The sequence below is a fragment of the Galleria mellonella genome, unplaced genomic scaffold (genome assembly GCF_026898425.1).
Source record: "Galleria mellonella isolate WM207_F2 unplaced genomic scaffold, CSIRO_AGI_GalMel_v1 utg28, whole genome shotgun sequence".
Lineage (NCBI taxonomy): Eukaryota > Metazoa > Arthropoda > Insecta > Lepidoptera > Pyralidae > Galleria > Galleria mellonella.
Window position 1 is genome coordinate 1,065,162 of NW_026442064.1, and position 18,121 is coordinate 1,083,282.

At 37.2% G+C, this 18,121-nt stretch overlaps 1 protein-coding gene across 1 annotated transcript in view; it reads right to left on the minus strand.

The window, feature by feature from the left end:
* Positions 1–18,121, minus strand: part of LOC113517853 (dipeptidase 1-like) — a 273,938-nt gene that overhangs the window by 148,021 nt on the left and 107,796 nt on the right. The window contains exons 3-4 of the mRNA XM_052895408.1: positions 14,870–15,011; positions 8,408–8,564 (exon numbers count right to left, since the gene is read on the minus strand). Of these exons, the coding sequence (XP_052751368.1) occupies positions 8,408–8,564; positions 14,870–15,011 (299 nt within the window). The remainder of the gene's footprint in view (positions 1–8,407; positions 8,565–14,869; positions 15,012–18,121) is intronic.

The following is an 18,121-nucleotide window of genomic DNA, read 5'->3' on the forward strand; positions in this document are numbered from 1 at the left end:
TGTAATGGAAAAATTCAAAAAAAAAAAATATTTATTTTAAAAACGCTTTCACCAATAGAAAGCTATATCGATCAATACATATAATAAAATCTGGTGTACGAGTATATACAAAAAAAAAAAAAACATTTATAGTTTACTAACTAGCTTTCCCAACTCAAAACAATTATTCGCATTTTTCTTTATGTCTTTATGTTTGTGCACGCTAATCTCAGAAACAGCTTAACCGATTTTAATGTGGTTATGAATAATGCGTTACGATTTGTTCCACTTAACACTTAGTGTTTGTTTTATTTCAATTGTTTCGTAAAGAAAAATGTTATACCAATCTAAAGAATGCTCACCCGTGCGAAGTCCGGGCGGGTTGCTAGTTGAAAATATATTATAAATATTTTTTTTTTATACCACTGAGGTGGCAAACAAGCATACGGCCCACCTGATGGTAAGCGGTTACCGTAGCCTATGAACGCCTGCAATACCAGAGGTATTACGCGCGCGTCGCCTACCCTGAAGAAACCTCTTTACCCCCTTTTGAAGAACCCCATGCTGTAGTCTTTCGGGAAAACCTCGGCTCATTCCATAACCTGAGTGTTCGTGGGAGAAAGCATCTCTGAAACCGCGTTGTACGCGACCATTTATAATTCATTATTACTATGTGTAACTATATTATAAATTATATTATTTATACTGTGTTTTAGCTGTGTGGTCCCGGCATAGAACAGGCCACCCCTTTTTTCCCGTGGGTGTCGCAAGAATCGACCAAGGGAGGGCGAGAGATGGGCAGCAGCGTCCCTCTTAAAACATCTCTAAAGCCAACTATTTCAACTAAAAATTATATCAACTATTGACAAAACTCCCCATATGGGGAAGGCTTATGTCCAGTAGTGGACAGTTAACGACTGAAATAATAATAATAAATAAAATACTGTGTTATAGTTTATCTTTAGCCCCTTTTTTCTCCTTTTTTAGTCTTATTATTTTTCTATTAAGTCGATTAAATTAAATTATTCTTCTTCATCCTAAGGTTGCCTGGAAGGGATTACTATTTGACGATAAGGTCGTCCATTATTGCCTCTTTTTTTATGCAACTTACAATGACAAACAAGCTGCCGGTACTTCCTTTGAATCATTCTTGGAATGAACCAATAAAGAGTTTTCATTCATCAGTTAATAACATGGGTAGTATACTTTTTTCAAAAAGTCTGTACAAAGCCGGGGCGTGCCGCTAGTAAATAAATAAGTAAAACTTCAAATTGTATGTACGGGCAGGACATGTGGAAGGAAGCACCTGTTGGCAGTGGCCCGCCAGACTGGCGCCAGCCCGGCGCCGGGCTGTGACGTCACAGTAATTTTTCACCCAACCGCCACACTGTAGTCTATGTAACTGATATATCGGAAACGATTACTCGATCCTGCTACTTCCCTATCGATACGATTACTCTATTCGTCCAAGTAACTGTTCGATTTTATATTTCAAATTGGCGCACGTAACAAAAATGTAATCCAAAGGTGCTCGTTTTTGAGGGCCCTCGAAGAGTAAATTAAAAAAAGAAAAAGTATTCGAGTTTCGAGTAAACTCTTGTTGGCAAATAATATTTGTCTCTCTTATTTGCTTTATATCTCGTATTTACATTATTTACTGACGGGTAAGAATATAAAAATATACTATAAGTCGCGTTATTTTAAAATCTACCAGGGTAACAAGTTAACCGTATGGTTCCAGCATAGAATGGACCACCCCTTACTTTCCTGTGAGAGTCGTAAGAGGTAGCTAAGGGAACTTAATGATTGAGGTAACAGTATCCTTCTTTAAACATTACTAAAGCCTAACTGCGCTTGCCAACTCGCCTGCTAAGCGTGACAACTACTGCCAAACCCCCCAATGGTTAGTTTGATGAGAGTTATAAGTAGCAATCAATTGTTTATAAATATGGACAGTGATGTCAGATGTCACAGCAATATACGAGGGCTTTTTTTTAATTAGGTGATAATGAAATGGTAACCCCGCCTGAGCTATATACTATACGCTGGCGGGGCACTAGCGAGGGGTGACAGGTGACAATTAAAAATAAGTCCGTTGGCCCATCCTGACGAATTCCACTAGAATTAACCACGACATTGTCCAGGGGGAAATGCTTGGAATTAATTAGAAAAATTAAAAAAATTTACTCCATTATTAACAATCCCTTTCCCTCCATATATGAGGGGTACTATCATGCCATATTTTCAACTTATCGAAACACAGTCACTGTATTCACAGCGAAATTGCTCGGCAAGTAGAAACACAAGTGGGTCAGAAGTACTCAAAAACATAATTTCTATTCTTAAGTCCCTTTTTAAGAGAAAGAAAGTAGTAAACGGGCGTACCACCCACATCATAATAGTCGGTGTAAATACAGCAATATATATATGCATACAATACCAAGCCAAGTGGTAAACGATTCTACCGATGGAATAGTTAACGCTAGCGAGTCCATGAGTTGGATTGAGACATCGGACGTTGCTATCTTATTCTATTTATTTATTTAGAAAAACCATTATAACTTTAAGGCTTCAAAGTTTGGAGCCCTTGGTCTAGATGGTCAAATTACTCGCGCTTTGCCATCGTATTACCCCCAGTAACTATACACGTTTTCTTACCGTTCAAACCAGAATAAAGTATACACATTACAACGTGGTAAACGAGTATACGTCTCGCTTAATGATATGTTACTATCACAATCCATAGATGCGAACAGTAACAGAGAAGTTTCCCGTACGTTGTTGGCCTTTCAAAAAAAGTACGAGGTAATTCAACAAATTAATGTACATTACCAGCAAATTAATGTAACATTCGATTGCAGTGGTAAAACAAACAGCTCTATACCATCTGACTTATAGCCGCCAATAATTCTTCAGCGAGGTACAATTTATTGAGCGCATAAATTCAAATTTGGTCGACATTCGTTCAACTTGTTCCTTAACCGTCGATCGTTGTACTTTAGGATTTTTACCTGCCGTTTAATCTCTTTAATGTTTGCATAGAGATTTATTAACGATACTTTGCTCGGGTAACTCGAATCCATTCCGTGCCGGAATGGCCTTTAACAAAATTAGCGTCTTGATGTTACTTTCTGTACACTTTTGTTTTATTGCTTCTATTTGGTTATAAACTATTTTATTATTATTTAAGACACACATATATATAAATTTTATAAAGGTACTTTGTTAATTATACAGTACTAACATACTTACTTGTACAACAATTAGTCCATTACCCTAAGGTTGCCTTGAAAAGGTTGCTCTCAGCAATAAGATAATACAATTAAATTAATCAGTCGCTTATTTTAAATAGTAAAAATTAATGACAATTTTGTCACCCTCTTACCCTAGAGCCTAATACGTAATATAATATTTTTTTTCTAATACCCCTGATATTACAGATGTTCATAGACTACGGTAACCACTTACCATCAGAAGGGCCTTATGCTTGTTTGCCACCTCAGTGTTATAAAAAAAATTACCCTGTTCCTTATGACAATCTATGGGAGAGGCCTATGCTTAGCAATAGACACATAAAGACAAATATAATGATCATCATGATATCTTTAAATACGAATTTACATAATTTTACCTCAGAGATATTTCTAAAATGTAAAAAAAAAAGCTTCATTAATTATTTGGAGTCGTCCGTTTTTTTCCCAACGGATATTAAATTTTCCCTTAATATGCCTACGGGAAGATAATCAATTAACCTAAGTTTTCTGACACGGGTTTACACGTAATGTTTTATCGAAAATTTCACAAGCAAGTGTGTGCGATCTATAATATTAGAAATGGAAGTGTACGTAGCCAACTCAAGTGTTTAATTATGTTTGGGGGAACGTTCATTAAATCCTATTTAAAAGGGTTCACCGTCATGAAAATAAGCTGTAAACTGCTTCATAAGACGAGGTGGGGTGGGGGGCGGGGGCAACGTATAATGGCGAATCTGCACTTGAATGTCAATTAAGTGAAACTGTATATTACACGTTGTAAATGTAGACACGTTCAAGATGAACTCGCCAAGATTTTGAGGAACCAATGTCATATATTCCAATAAGTGGTGGGTTTTCGAACAGTTCTTATATGTATGAGGGGTTGATATGTTCTAATATGAGTTCTAATATGTATGAGGGGGGGGGGGGGGGGGGTTATGGGTGAAAATGGTATAGTAACCCCGCCTGCGCTAACGGGATACACTGGCGGAGCACCAGTGAAAGGTGATAGATGAGAATGGAAACAGGCCGGTTAGCCCATCATGATGAATTCATCAGGAATTAACCATGATAGTTTCCAGGGATAACCGCGAGGAGGTCGACCTAGTTGGGTATATTGCTAGCAATCCCTTTCCCCCCTGTAGGGGGGGGGGGGTTAGGTGAGGGGTAACGAGATTGTAATGGAGTGACGAGTAGCAATGGAGTTTGACAACCCCATTGCTAGCAATATGCCCTATCAAGTCGACTTCCACGTGGTTCCCCCTGGAAACCAATTTGAACAATTCTTGTTGAATTCGTCACGATGGGCTAACTGCTCATCTTCATCCTCACTTATCATCCTTCACTGGTGTCCCGCTGGGGTTATATATATATATATATATATATATATATATATACAAGACTTGCAAGACAGAATTGACAGCTAAAGACCACTATCCTTACATACGTATGTCTTGCTTCCTGCACTTCATAACTTGCCTCTTGCATGCAGGCCTGTTCCGGAAACTCTTGACATTTCGTTCGGAAAGGAAACGGTTTATCTGATTATAATAACTTAGTCTAGATGATTTTAATTTTTAGGGTTCCGTACCTCCGAGGGAAAAAACGGAATTCTTATATGATCACTTTGTTGTCCGTCCCTCCATCTGTTCGTCGGTTAAGACCTTTTTTCTTAAGAACACGTGTAGGTATCAAGTTGAAATTAATATCATATACTCAAATCTGCAATCTCTTAAAGCAGCGAAAAAATCAAGCTTCTAAATTGACGCAATCAAAAAATACGGCCGTTTATGTTCCATTTATATCGCATATTTTGACGTCCGCAAAGGGAATCAAAACCTGTAGGGTACTTCTCGTTGACCTAGAATGATGACATTTGACAAGAAGCAATATCATGTAGCACAAGTAAAGGAAACAATCCGAAAACTGTAAATTTTTCGTTATTTCACAAAATAAAATTAAACGTGATAAGTTTATACCGGACCCTCGTTGCGCGAGTCCGACTCGCACTTGACCGGCTTTTTATATAAGTCGAGCCTATTTCCTGGTAGCTCTGCAATTATTAAATACTCGTGTATTATGTTAAATAACAGTCCATAAGCGTGTGAAACACATTGGCAACATTGAAGCAACATTCGCGTAATACCTAGATTATGACACGATGACATCTAGTACGGTGGAGTAGGAGGGGGGATTGTTAGTAATTTGGACTCCCAGTCTTATTGCTAGCAATATACGCTATCAGGTCTACCTCCACATGGTCCCTCCTGCAAACCATCGTACTGAATTCCTGGTGTATTCACCACGATGGGCTAACTGACCTGTCTTTCCATCCTCACCTATCATCCTTCACTGGTAGGCGCCAGTGTATACCGTTAGCGCAGGCGCGGATACCATTTCATTATCATCCATTAATAAAACATCAAGTCTTAGCATCCACTAATTTTTCTATCATATTTCATCTCGTATTTTACCCAGGCAGCTCGATGCCAGAAATATATGACACTTCAGAGCAGACGACATCTTTCAAAGTCACCACCGGTTCTCGTACAAAAGTTTATCTGTTAAATTCTTTGACATTTGAGGGAGTTCACAGAATTACTGAATAAGTTGCCTCTTTTTCTTGCTATAGATTGATAGGGAAAAGTTAAATATGAGTGGTGCACAATACGAAAAGTTGAAATCGTTAACGACAAAGTTAGAGACGAAATACATTTGTGAAAAGGTAAACGAAAATGGCGTACGTGTTTAAAAGAAATATATTTATATTGTGTAACTTTTTAATTTGTTACTACTGTCGGATTAATAAAACATATTACAGTGTTAATATTGATAACAATTTATAGAGACATCGATGTGTAAAAAATTCAAGATACACTGCGAAAAGTCCACTAAAAATAGAGCGCGTTTAACCAAATTATGTACTCATTTTTAGCCATCCGGCGATGTATTTTTTTTATACAACTTAGAATGGCAAACAAGCTGATGGAAAGTGGTAACCGTCGCCTATAGACATGAGCAGTAAGATGGACATAGGAGAGTACACTGTTTCGCCCATGATACCCCCCATGCGTTGTCATTCCTGAGGACTCAGGTGTTATTCCTTTGTACCCTGTAAATTCTTTGCTATATCCCACCCTTCAAACCGAAACACAACCATGCAAACACAGCTGCTTCGCCGTTGAAACATGAATGGGACAGAGGTACCCAAGCAATCGACTTTTGTACAAAGTCTTCTTCAATATATAATATCAAACGTGCTGAAATGATCTTATATAAATTTAGTAAAATATAATATTTATATAATGGTCGAGGGATGGATGGGCTACTGGTATACCTATTAAAACATGACAAAGCGCGAAACATGATGGACATCTTGTAAATTTGACAAATGCAACATCTTATCGACAATGTTTCTGGCAAATAAATTTCATTTAATTCCATTTCAAGTCTAACCTAACCTAATCCGTCTGCTAAGCATGGCAACTAATGGCAAAACGCCTTAAGAGAAAGGCCTACGTTCAGCAGTAGGCAATTAGCGACTGATAATGATGATATTTATATGTACCATTGCTATTCCCTTCACTCATCTTCTAGAATCTTCTATTCTCATATCTAGACAAGAGACAATTACATTAATAATTACATTACTGAGAAATAATCAACAACATTTATATCATTTTCGATGACTACTTCTTTTAAGTTCAATTCGGGACACTTTGTGACCGTCGTATGAAATGTGAATCTAGGATTTTTTTACATCTATGTATAAAGCACACAATATTTATTTTATAGACCAAGGGCTCTCTTAGTCGAGTTTGCGAAGAGTACAAGTATTGACGGCAACCGCTTCCGTCTGGCGTCGTCCATTTTTTTGTCGTTGGCAAAATGCCATTGGTTTAGAGGAACCGTTTCCCGAATTTCCATGAGCCGCGCCTTTATTACTTGAATATTATGGTCATAAACAGTAACTTATAGAAGCTAAGAGTAGAATAATGATTATTGTATATATATATATATATATATATATGCTGTTATTGTATATATATGTACCAGAGAGAGACAGTACAAAAGTCGTTTGCTTGGGTACCTCTGTCCCATTCGTGTTTCTACCGTGAAGCAGTTGTGTTTGCATGGCTGTGTTTCGGTTTGAAAGGTGGGATATGGCGTGAATTTACAGGGTTCAGAGGAATAACACCTGAGTCGTCAGGAATGGCAACGCATGAGGGGTATCATGGGCGAAACAGTATACTCTGTTATGTCCATGGTACTGCTCATGTCTATAGGCGACGGTTACCACTTTCCATTAGGTGGGCTGTCAGCTTGTTTGCCATTCTGAATTGTACAAAAAAAAATTCCCACTGCGCCAATATCGCTGGCAAGTCAAGTGAAAAGGGACGGGCGAGGAACTTAACTATTTCTCTTTCAAATATGCAATTCCGGATTTTGTGTGAATCCAAACAATTTTTTTCTACAACACAGGGGGCAAAGGAGCATGCGACTCACCTGATGGTAAGTGACTACCTCCGCCCATGATCGCCCACAACACCAACGGTATTGCAGGTGTGCTGCCGGCATTTTAAAAAGGAATATGCTCTTTTCTCGAAGGTTATGATGTCGTATCGGTTCGGAAATACTGCTGCTGGAAGTTGATTCCAAAAAGTAGTTGTGCGTGGAAGAAAGTGCCCTGAGAAACGCACGGTGGAGCACCGTCACTCGTCCAGATGGTTGGGATGAAACTTTAGTTTATGGCGGGTTGTACGATGGTGAAAATCAGCAGCTGGTATCAATCCGAACAATTTCTCAAAGCACTCATGATAAATTCGGTAGAAGATGTACAGAGTTGCAACATCTCTGCGCAGTTTCAGTAAGTCGAGTCGGGCAGTACAGTACAAGTACATTATAACAAACAAATAATAAGAAATAATCACAATAAGAACAAAAAGTATTGTTATAAATATAGCAGTAAAATTACAAAGATACGGAGACATAATAGCATAGTCGTCAGGAATAGTAACGCATGAGGGGAATCACTGATATTTTCCATGGTTCTGATGGTGCCTTCCATGTGTGTTGGCGACGGTGTCAATTTCCATCAGTCGTAACCTTTTTTACTGTTTTTTCCATAAAAAATACTAGTCCATGGCAACGCTACAGGAAATATAGCGACTAACCTGCGCCCCGACCATGCCTTCTCTGAGCCTCGGCAGATCTGTGTGCGAGTACTTGGAGATCGACCACGGCTCCACGACGGTGAGATCGGTGTCCAGCTCGAAATCGTTGATCTGGTTCCGCAGAAACTTCCTGATGTTCCACGGAAGGTCGTTGTGACTGCGAATGATAATGTTTCAGTCAATATGACTTATATTACGTTGAGGAATTGGCTGTGTTCCGCTTCATCATATCAGCTTTTAACTGTTCACTGCTGGTGGACAGTTAAAGGCTGCTGCTTCGCTCTTGGGGTTTTTTTTAATAGATGATAATGGAATGGTAACCTCACCCGCGCTATCGGTATACACCGGTGGGGCACCAGTGAAGGGTGGGTGATTGTTAGCCCATCAAGATGAATTCATTAGAAATTAACCATGATAGTTTCCAGGGGGAACCGCGAGGAGGTCGACCTGGTTGGGTATATTGCTAGCAATGGGATTCTTAGTCTCCATTACTAACAACCCCTTTCCTCCCTGCAACAAGTATTAGTCACAATGGTTTCCAGGGGCAACCGCGTGGAGGTCGACCTGATAGGTCTTGCTAGCAATTGGGCCATTAGTCCCCATTACTAACAATCCCTTTCTCCTTCTTATTTGTTTTGCCAGTAATTGCCACACTTGGCAGGCCGATTGGCAACCGCAGTCAGGCTTAAGATACGAGGACGAAAGATCATGGAAAGGTCGCGGTGTCTCAGGTTTTTCTGCCTGAAAAAAGCCTGTCTTTTGAATAATAATAATAGACATATATGCAGTAATAATAATATAGTTTCTATCCGTGACTTCGACTGCGTGACCGGGATATGTGGATAGTTTGTCCTAAACAAATAACAAAATACCAAATTTTGGGGACGACTGGTCGAGCCGTTAAAGCGTCAAGACACAGACAAACAATTTTACATATAATATAAGTGAGGATTCAGAATTATAAACTATATAGAATAATCTATATTTGTACCAAATTTTATGTAAATCCGTTCAATAGTATCTTGAAAAATTAAAACATAAGTAGGACTCATAAATTTGTGGTTTGCATATTTTTTATAAACATTTCCAAAAATAAAAAATAAAAATAGGTATATTTTTATTTCGATAAAATTAGTATGAAGTCAACGGGACTGAGTACTTTTAATTAAGAAAACAATCATTTTGAAGAGATTTTACTTCAAAATTGATAAATAATATCATTTAAATAAATTACATTATTCGACGTGACAATTTTTTTTTTTACAACTTAGAATGACAAACAAGCTGACGGCCCACCTGATGGAAAGTGGTAACGTGGTATGTCGCCTATAGACATGAGCAGTACCACGGACATAACAGAGTATACTGTTTCACCCATGATACCCCTCATGCGTTGCTATTCCTGAGGACTCAGATGTTATTCCCCTGTACCCAGTAAATTCACGCCAAACCTTTCAAACCGAAACACAGCCATGCAAACACAAATGCTTCGCGGTAGAAACACGAATAGGACAGAGGTACCCAAGCAATCGACTTTTGTACAAAGTCTCCCTTTAGTAAAATTTATTTGAAAAATTGACTCTAATATGTCTAAAACTGTTACTAATCGCATTACTCGCTATATGGTCCTGGAATAGGATGGGCCATCCCTTCCTTTCCTATGGATGTCGAAAGAAAGCGATTAAGGGAAGGCGAAGGATGAATAGCATCGTTCCTCTTAAAACATCTTCAAAGCCTGATTTTTGCCAATCCACCTGCCAATCCGTATATATGTGTATAATATAGTATATGTCATACATGTGTAAGTATATTTGTTACTATTTATATATATTTATTCGTTTATATATGTAATTTTAGTATGTATGTATATCAATAATTACTAGTACCTCATTCGAGTATTCTGACACTTCCCTACGGTTGACTGGGAGAGAATGCTTTTAGCATTAAGTCCGCCATGTACCTACACATATTTGTACTAATGAATAATTAAATAAATGCGTAGTAACTATTGGCAAAACTCTCCAAGGGGAAAACTTATGTTCAGCAGTGGACAATTAAGAGCTTATATGATGATGATGAGGTGATGAAATCGTGTTATTCATACAAAAAAAAAAACTAATTAAAAACCTGTTTTTCAAAGAATAAAAACAAAAGGCGAGCGTTACTTGCGTTTTGTTTAACTGTAAACGAAGCCAAATTAGAATATCAGAATATCTATTTGCCTAAATGAGCTGCAGACTAAAAGGTTTCAAATTTATGGCTGTATAAACACCCATAATGTAGCTGTGTAATGCGCCGCAATTAATTTCCGAAATTATCGGAGTTTCACAACAGTAAGTCCACCGATGATAATGTACTATTTATTTATACTCGGCGGAGTATTTACAATATAGATGTTCCAACGTTTCCTAATTTATATAATTCAATATTTTGAAAAAGAAATTTGAATTTGGAATTGGCTAAACACAATGGGCTAACTGTACTACTTTCATCGTCACATATCTATCATCCTTCACTGGTGCCTCACCGGCGTATACTGATAGCGCAGGCGGGGTTACCATTCCATTATCACCCATTAAAAAAAAATATACACGGGAAAAAAATTCATAATTATAAAATCCAATTTAGTAGTAGTTCTTGCATGATACAAGAACAGACATACGGATAGACAAATGATAATATATTTTTTTTTAATTTTATGCCTTCTATTGCTCTTAATAAGATCTCTTATATCGAATTCAATAATAATTCCATATATTAACAGGATCAAATTTTTGACTAACTGTCACATTAATAACGCATCCCAAAAGGGGGGAAAGGGGTTGATAGTAATGGAGACTGAGAATCACATTGCTAGCAATATACCCAACCAGGTCGAACTCCTCGCGGTTCCCCCTGGAAACTATCATGGTTAATTCCTGATGAATTCATCATTATGGGCTAACTGGCCTGTTTTCATTCTCATCTATCACCCTTCACTGGTGCTCCGCCAGCGTATCCCGTTAGCGCAGGCGGGGTTACCATACCATTTTCACCTATAAAAAAATAACGCATCCCAAAACTGCGCTGATCAACGGAGGGGAAATCGAACAAGTTTGTTATATTGTAACCAAAACAAATTCACGCACAAACACAAATTGTTTTATTTCGAGTGGATGTTTTAAATTACTTTAGAATTGTTGTTCGAAATATTGTTTGTTCGGAGGCAAGAACTACTTTGCTTGAATACAAATATGTTTGCAAAACTATGCTCTATGGGAACAATGGAATAGCGGAATGTTTATTTAACATCATAGGTATATTGCCTTTATATTAAACTAGCTTTTGCCAGCGGCTCCGTTCGCATGATTGGGACATGCTTAATCGTGCAATCGACTTAAATTATACTTTCAAGCGACTACAAAATGAAGGAGTCGTCAATTCGGATGTTTTTTTTTGCGATTTTTACCTCATAATCCCGTGAGTTTAAAATTTATTTGGAAAATTTATCTGTTTATCTGATATGCTATACTAACAAATTGGTGCTATAGAAATTTTATCAAAATCAGTTCAGTAATTATTATATTAGTATAATTGGTACTGCCACAACTGAAATCTTTTTTTTTCTGAAATATAGCAAACAACAAAAACATAAGAGATAGAATAGTTTTTATCCCTGTAAGAAAAAAAAATACCTAGTAAGTGGCGGTAGCATATAAAAGAACGTTTGCTGGGTGACTAATTGACAGAGAGGGAACAGAATATGTTTTTATCTCTTTCCATTCTCACGACATTATAAGAAACAATTAGGAAACCAAAGAACTGCTTTGGAAGAAGAAAAATATTTTTTTATGCAACTTACAATGGCAAACAAGCTGACGGTCCACCTGATGGAAAGTGGTAACCGTCATCTATAGACATGAGTAGTACCATGGACATAACAGAGTACACTGTTTCGCCCATGATTCCCACCATGCGTTGCCATTCCTGAGGACACAGATGCTATTCCTCTGTACCCTGTAAATTCATTGCCATATCCCACCCTTCAAATCGAAACACAGCCATACAAACACAACTGCTTCACGGTAGAAACTCGAATGGAACAGAGGTGCACAAGTAAACGGCTTTTGTACGATTTAATTATATTATAACTAAATCAAAGTCAGAAATTCAGAACTGTATACTAATTCGCTTAACTAGCACTGGGATAGAATCTTAAACCTTTCTCTTATGAGAAGAATTCCTAGTCCAGTAGTGGGACAACAATTAGTCGTTTTAAAAGATGAAAATCAACGATAATAAACCTGCATTATCCAAGTGACGGCGGTAGGCTCGCTGTCATATTTGATTCCAAAATGGTCGCTGAAATGTGCATATGTCGAATATTCACCACAACAGTAATAGTTGACAAATATCTCTAACTAGTGATGTGTCGTGTCGACCTATTACGATTATCGAACATTTTGGTACTCGTTAAAAAAATAATCGAGTCCTGACTCGAGTCTGAGGACTCAGATAAGTGTTCGAGTACTTGTACGAGTATTCGAGTACTTTTGTTATAGAGGACATATAATAGCAATATAATATATAAGGTAATGGAAAGACAGGTGAAAAAAATAGTGAATGATAATAATGAATTCATAATAATGAAAAATGTATTATGTTTATTTCCTTTCTATAACACAAAGAAATCATTAATAGAAAAATAAAAGTCAACGCTTTGTCAGACTCGAATACTTTCCAATTGATATGAAAAGATTAATTTTATTAAGATAAGTAAGTTAGTAATTTAATACTTTGTCTATGATAATTAAAGATAAAAAAAAATATTGAAACAGATAGAGAAAAATCAGCATTTCATTTCAACCCTCAACTGTCCACTGATGAACATAAGCCTTCCACATGAGAGTTGCCAGCAGTTGCCACGCTTGGCAGGCGAGTTGGCAACTGCAGTTAGGCATTTAGAGATCTTTTAAGAGGAACGCTGCTGCTCATCCCTCTATCATTTAATTCCCTTAGTCGTTTCTTCACCCACGGGAAAGGAAGCAATGGCCTATTCTATGCCGGGACCACACGAAAAACTAATGATAAAAACAAAAGTACCAAAAGTTGTATTAGAGTAACGTGCGTTCGAGTTCTGATTATTGTGTACTAAATATCTATTAAGTATTCGAGTCAATACTCGAATTAGCTTGACTCGGCACATTACTACCTCTGACTATTTGTCGTTGAGCACATACATATTTTAAAATGACATCCATACAAATTTAAATAACGATATTTTATCAATTTCTGTAACAAATTTACTTAATTTAAATTGACGTGCATGTTACAGACGGTAAAGATAAAATTGTTCGCTGAAGAACCAAATGAAATCTGTTCCGGTCGCTTGCGTGCGGAACCCTAAAAGGAATAAACAAATGAACAATTCACAGCAACATTCGCCGCTCAATTCAGCCGCTCCGCAATTTAATACTCGTATGCTGTTTGTCACGCGCCCATCGAATGTACGCTCACATTTACAAGGGACAATCCGCGAATGGATAAACTGATTTTCCGGGTCCAAAATTAGAAGAGTACGGTTGGACCAATTTAAAATTTTATAATCAAATATTTTATCTTCACGCCGTGATCCTTGCGGAGTACGTGTAGAGAATAGAGCGCTAAAACCTATTATCCTTATATGCATCTCTCGCTTTCTGTTTTTTTATAAATCGTCTCATACATGCACGCTGGAATCAAAGAAAGGATCTCCGGGATTTTTTGTCAAGTCATGGAGAAAAAAAAGTCCCTCTTCCAAATAGAACATGGCTTAATAATGGCAAATCTAGTAGTTCCACAGAGAAATAAACGCCATGTTTTAAAGAAAGTAGTTAAGTATGAAAATAGACGTAATATATATAAATAATGGATGGACGTAAAGACAGGGTACCGAAGAGACTGTGGATGGAATGTTTAAAAGACGCATAAAAGATAAGTAAGACCAGGAGTAACAGTTGACACGAATTTGTGAAAAAACAAAACATACTGTTTCGATTTCAAATAAATAGGAAAATTAAGGCATTGATTTATTTATTTTTATTTATTTATTCATTAAAAATAATTATAACATTATAACAGCCAACACAAATACAATACATAGTCAATGTGCGTCGCCGTGTATGTCCCGGCATAGAATAGGCCACCCTTTCTTTTCTCGTGCCTGTCGTAAGAGGCGACTAAGGGAGGACGAGGGATGGACTGAAGCCTGACTGCAGTTGCTAATCCGCTTGCCAAACATGGCAACTACTGGCAAAACTCTCCAAGGGCGAGGCTTATGATCAACAGTGGACAGTTAAAGGCTGATATGATGACAATGATACTATAAATTTGAAAATAGCAATTATTGTGCGATCCATTGGTAATTGTTAAAAATATTTTTTCTTGTAATACTATTGCAAATATTGTAGTAGTTTCGTATCGAATAAATCGAGCTTGACTCACCCATCGGTGAGGGGGACTTCTTCCAAGATCTGCTTCGCGATCTCCAGCCTCTCACGGTCGTACGATGCAGCCGCCACAACCGCTATTATGGCCAGGAGTATGCATGCTACTGCACGCCTTTCGCACGGATTCACCATTCTCACTGCAACAGAAAAGACAGGGCATTGATCATATTGTCTAAAGAAAAGAACAAAAAAGTTCAAAAAGGGTACTCTAAAAAGGGCGTAAAGGGTTCTTTAAAAAGAGCGTTCAGGGTTATCTAAAAAGAGCGTAAAGGGTTCTCTAAAAAGAGCGTAAAGGGTTATTTAAAAAGAGCGTAAAGGGTTCTCTAAAAAGAGCGTATAAATTCTCTTCGGGATTACTATCGCATATGTTATACTCCTGGCAGATGTCTACCATAACTGTCTATTAATGGTCGTATGCTTGTTGGCCAGCTTTTTGGTATAAACAATATGACTTGGAATGGTAAAAGCTAATGGGTTATCAGATCGAAAGTGACTTATAAACCATGTTTTTATTTTATACCACGATTTTTTTTATACTGAGGTGGCAAACAAGCATACGGCCCATCTGATGGTAAGCGGTTACCATAAACTATGAACGTCTGCAATACCAGAGGTAGTACGTGCGCGATGCCGACCCTGGAGAAACCTCTTTGCCCCCTTTTGAATAACTCCATGCTGTAGTCTCTTGGGAACCCCTCGGCAGGGCGCTCATTCCATAACCTGAGTATTCGTGAGAAAAAATATATCTGAAACCGCGTTGTATGCGACTATTTAGGTTGTAGGGTATGAGGGTGAATTCCCTGTCGATGGCAAATAAGCACACATCCCGTTTGATGGTAAACGGTTACTGTAGCCTATAATAGATGCCTGCAATATTGGGGGTGTTACGTGTTCGTTGCCGACCCTGAAGAACCCTTAATATATCTTTTTGAAAATCCTCCAAACTGTAGTTCTAGAGAAAACTTCAGCAAAGAGCTCATTCCACAATACACTGGCATTATGATCCCCATATTTTTTACGTATTCTTATTCTTGAGAACTAGTGATTAATAATTTTATTTCACTATTCTACCCTTCAAACGAAATTAAGTCACATAACTACTATTTTTGAAAGTTGGCAAATATCTATGGATGTCCAAATGTTTGATACTAAGGTTGCAATCCAATGAAAGTTGGTATGCAGATAGATTATGTCCAAGATCGGCATAGAAAATACTTTATATCCTTAATGTAATAGACAAAGCTACGAGAGTCATTTTTTTTTTTGCTACTTAGAATGGCAAACAAACTAACGGCCCACCTGATGGAAAGTGGTAACCCTCGCCTATAGACATGAGCAGTACCATGGACATAACAGAGTATACTGTTTCGCCTATGATACCTCCCATCTATTGCCATTTCTGAGGACTCAGGTGTTCTTCCTCTGTACCCTGTAAATTCACTGCCATATACCACCCTACAAACCGAAACACAGCCATGCAAACACAACTGCTTCACGTTGGAAACACGAATGGGACAGAGTTATAAATAATGAAAATAATAATGTTCCTCTATAAAAGAATCTATTTCATACACTTCATTAAATCAAATAATCAGAAAACAAAAGTAAAAAAAAAAAATATAAATGAAACAAATACTTTTAGAAATAATGAATACAACACGATACCCTGTAATTGTCAGTAAGGCGAAATATATTTTACTTGTTTTTTCAACAGTAAAGTTACATGACCTTTATAAGACAAAAGATCCCTCGGGTACGAAAGCTACACGCGGAGAGCAAAGTTAGCGGTACCCCTGTAGGTTATTTGAGGTCGATGAACTCTATGTTTCATAAGTAATCGACTCGATCCAAGTTGTTGAGCAGGTTATGGTGAGAGTTATACTCGGAGTTTGACTACGCGGTAAAACAGAACGTCTGCAAAATAACTAAAGTATAGTATAGCCGACATAATAGTTGGAATTCAAAATGTCTAACGACTAATCAATACAAAGTTAGTTGAACTGTGCTTTAGTAATCGATAATCTGTGGTGAAGAAAGATTCTTGATAAATATCTCGTGCAGGCAAGTTTCTTTTTTATACAACTTAGAATGGCAAACAAGCTGACGGCCCACCTGATGGAAAGTGGTAACCGTCGCCTATAGACATGAGCAGTACCATGGACATAACAGAGTATACTGTTTTGCCCATGATACCCCCCATGCGTTGCCATTCCTGAGGACTCAGGTATTATTCCTCTGTACCCAGTAAATTCACACCATATCTCACCCTTCAAACCGAAAAACAGCCATGCAAACGCAACTGCTTCACGGTTGAAACACGAATGGGACAGAGGTATTCAAGCAAACGACTTTTGTTCAGTCTGGTAATTGTCCATAAATAACTTTATACCTTTCAGTCTCTTTTTAAATGGATGAAAATAGAATGGGAGTGTACGCTGTCGGTTTATTCTGGCAGGGAATCAGTGTGAGATAAAGATGATGGTTAAATCATGTTATGTCGTGATTTATTCACCAGGAATTAACCACGATGTGTGGAAGTCGATCTGACAGGTATGTTGTTCACACTGGAGCCATTCATTGCCATTGCAACAATTTCTTTACCAATAACTTGTGGTAAAAGTATGTGATTTTACCGTAAAATGGTAACTAATGTTCTGATGATGCAGATCCTAAAACGATGCAGATGATGCAGTTAAACATTAACACCTCGTTAGTTGGCGATCAGTTTATTTAACTGACAAATAATTATTTAATTTAAGATTACTTATGGTTACTAAGATATAGCATTATGATGTACATATAAAATAAAAATGTAATTAGAAGATTTGACAGACAGACATTGAGGAAATTGTTTTAATTTCTACTTCATTTATGATTGTATTTCATAAAAAAAAAAGAAATCAAAACCCTCTTTACTTTGATTTAAAAACTAAACTATTCATTCGATTTTGAAAAAAAAAATCTATGAAACCAATGTATTTTTACTGAAAAAAAAAACTCCAAAACGGTTCATAACTGTCAGAGTTATGATGTAACATACATAAAGAAAATCACAATCGAATTCAGAACCTCTTTTTTTAAGTAGTTTGAAAATAAGTATAATTTACTATTAATTTTTTTTACTTTTAATTTACGAAATAATTTACGTAATAAATACAAATATGATATTTGTCTACCAACAATAAATAGTTACACATATGAAAGGAGTGCAATTGTAATGGGTATTAAATTATTTAACCATCTTCCC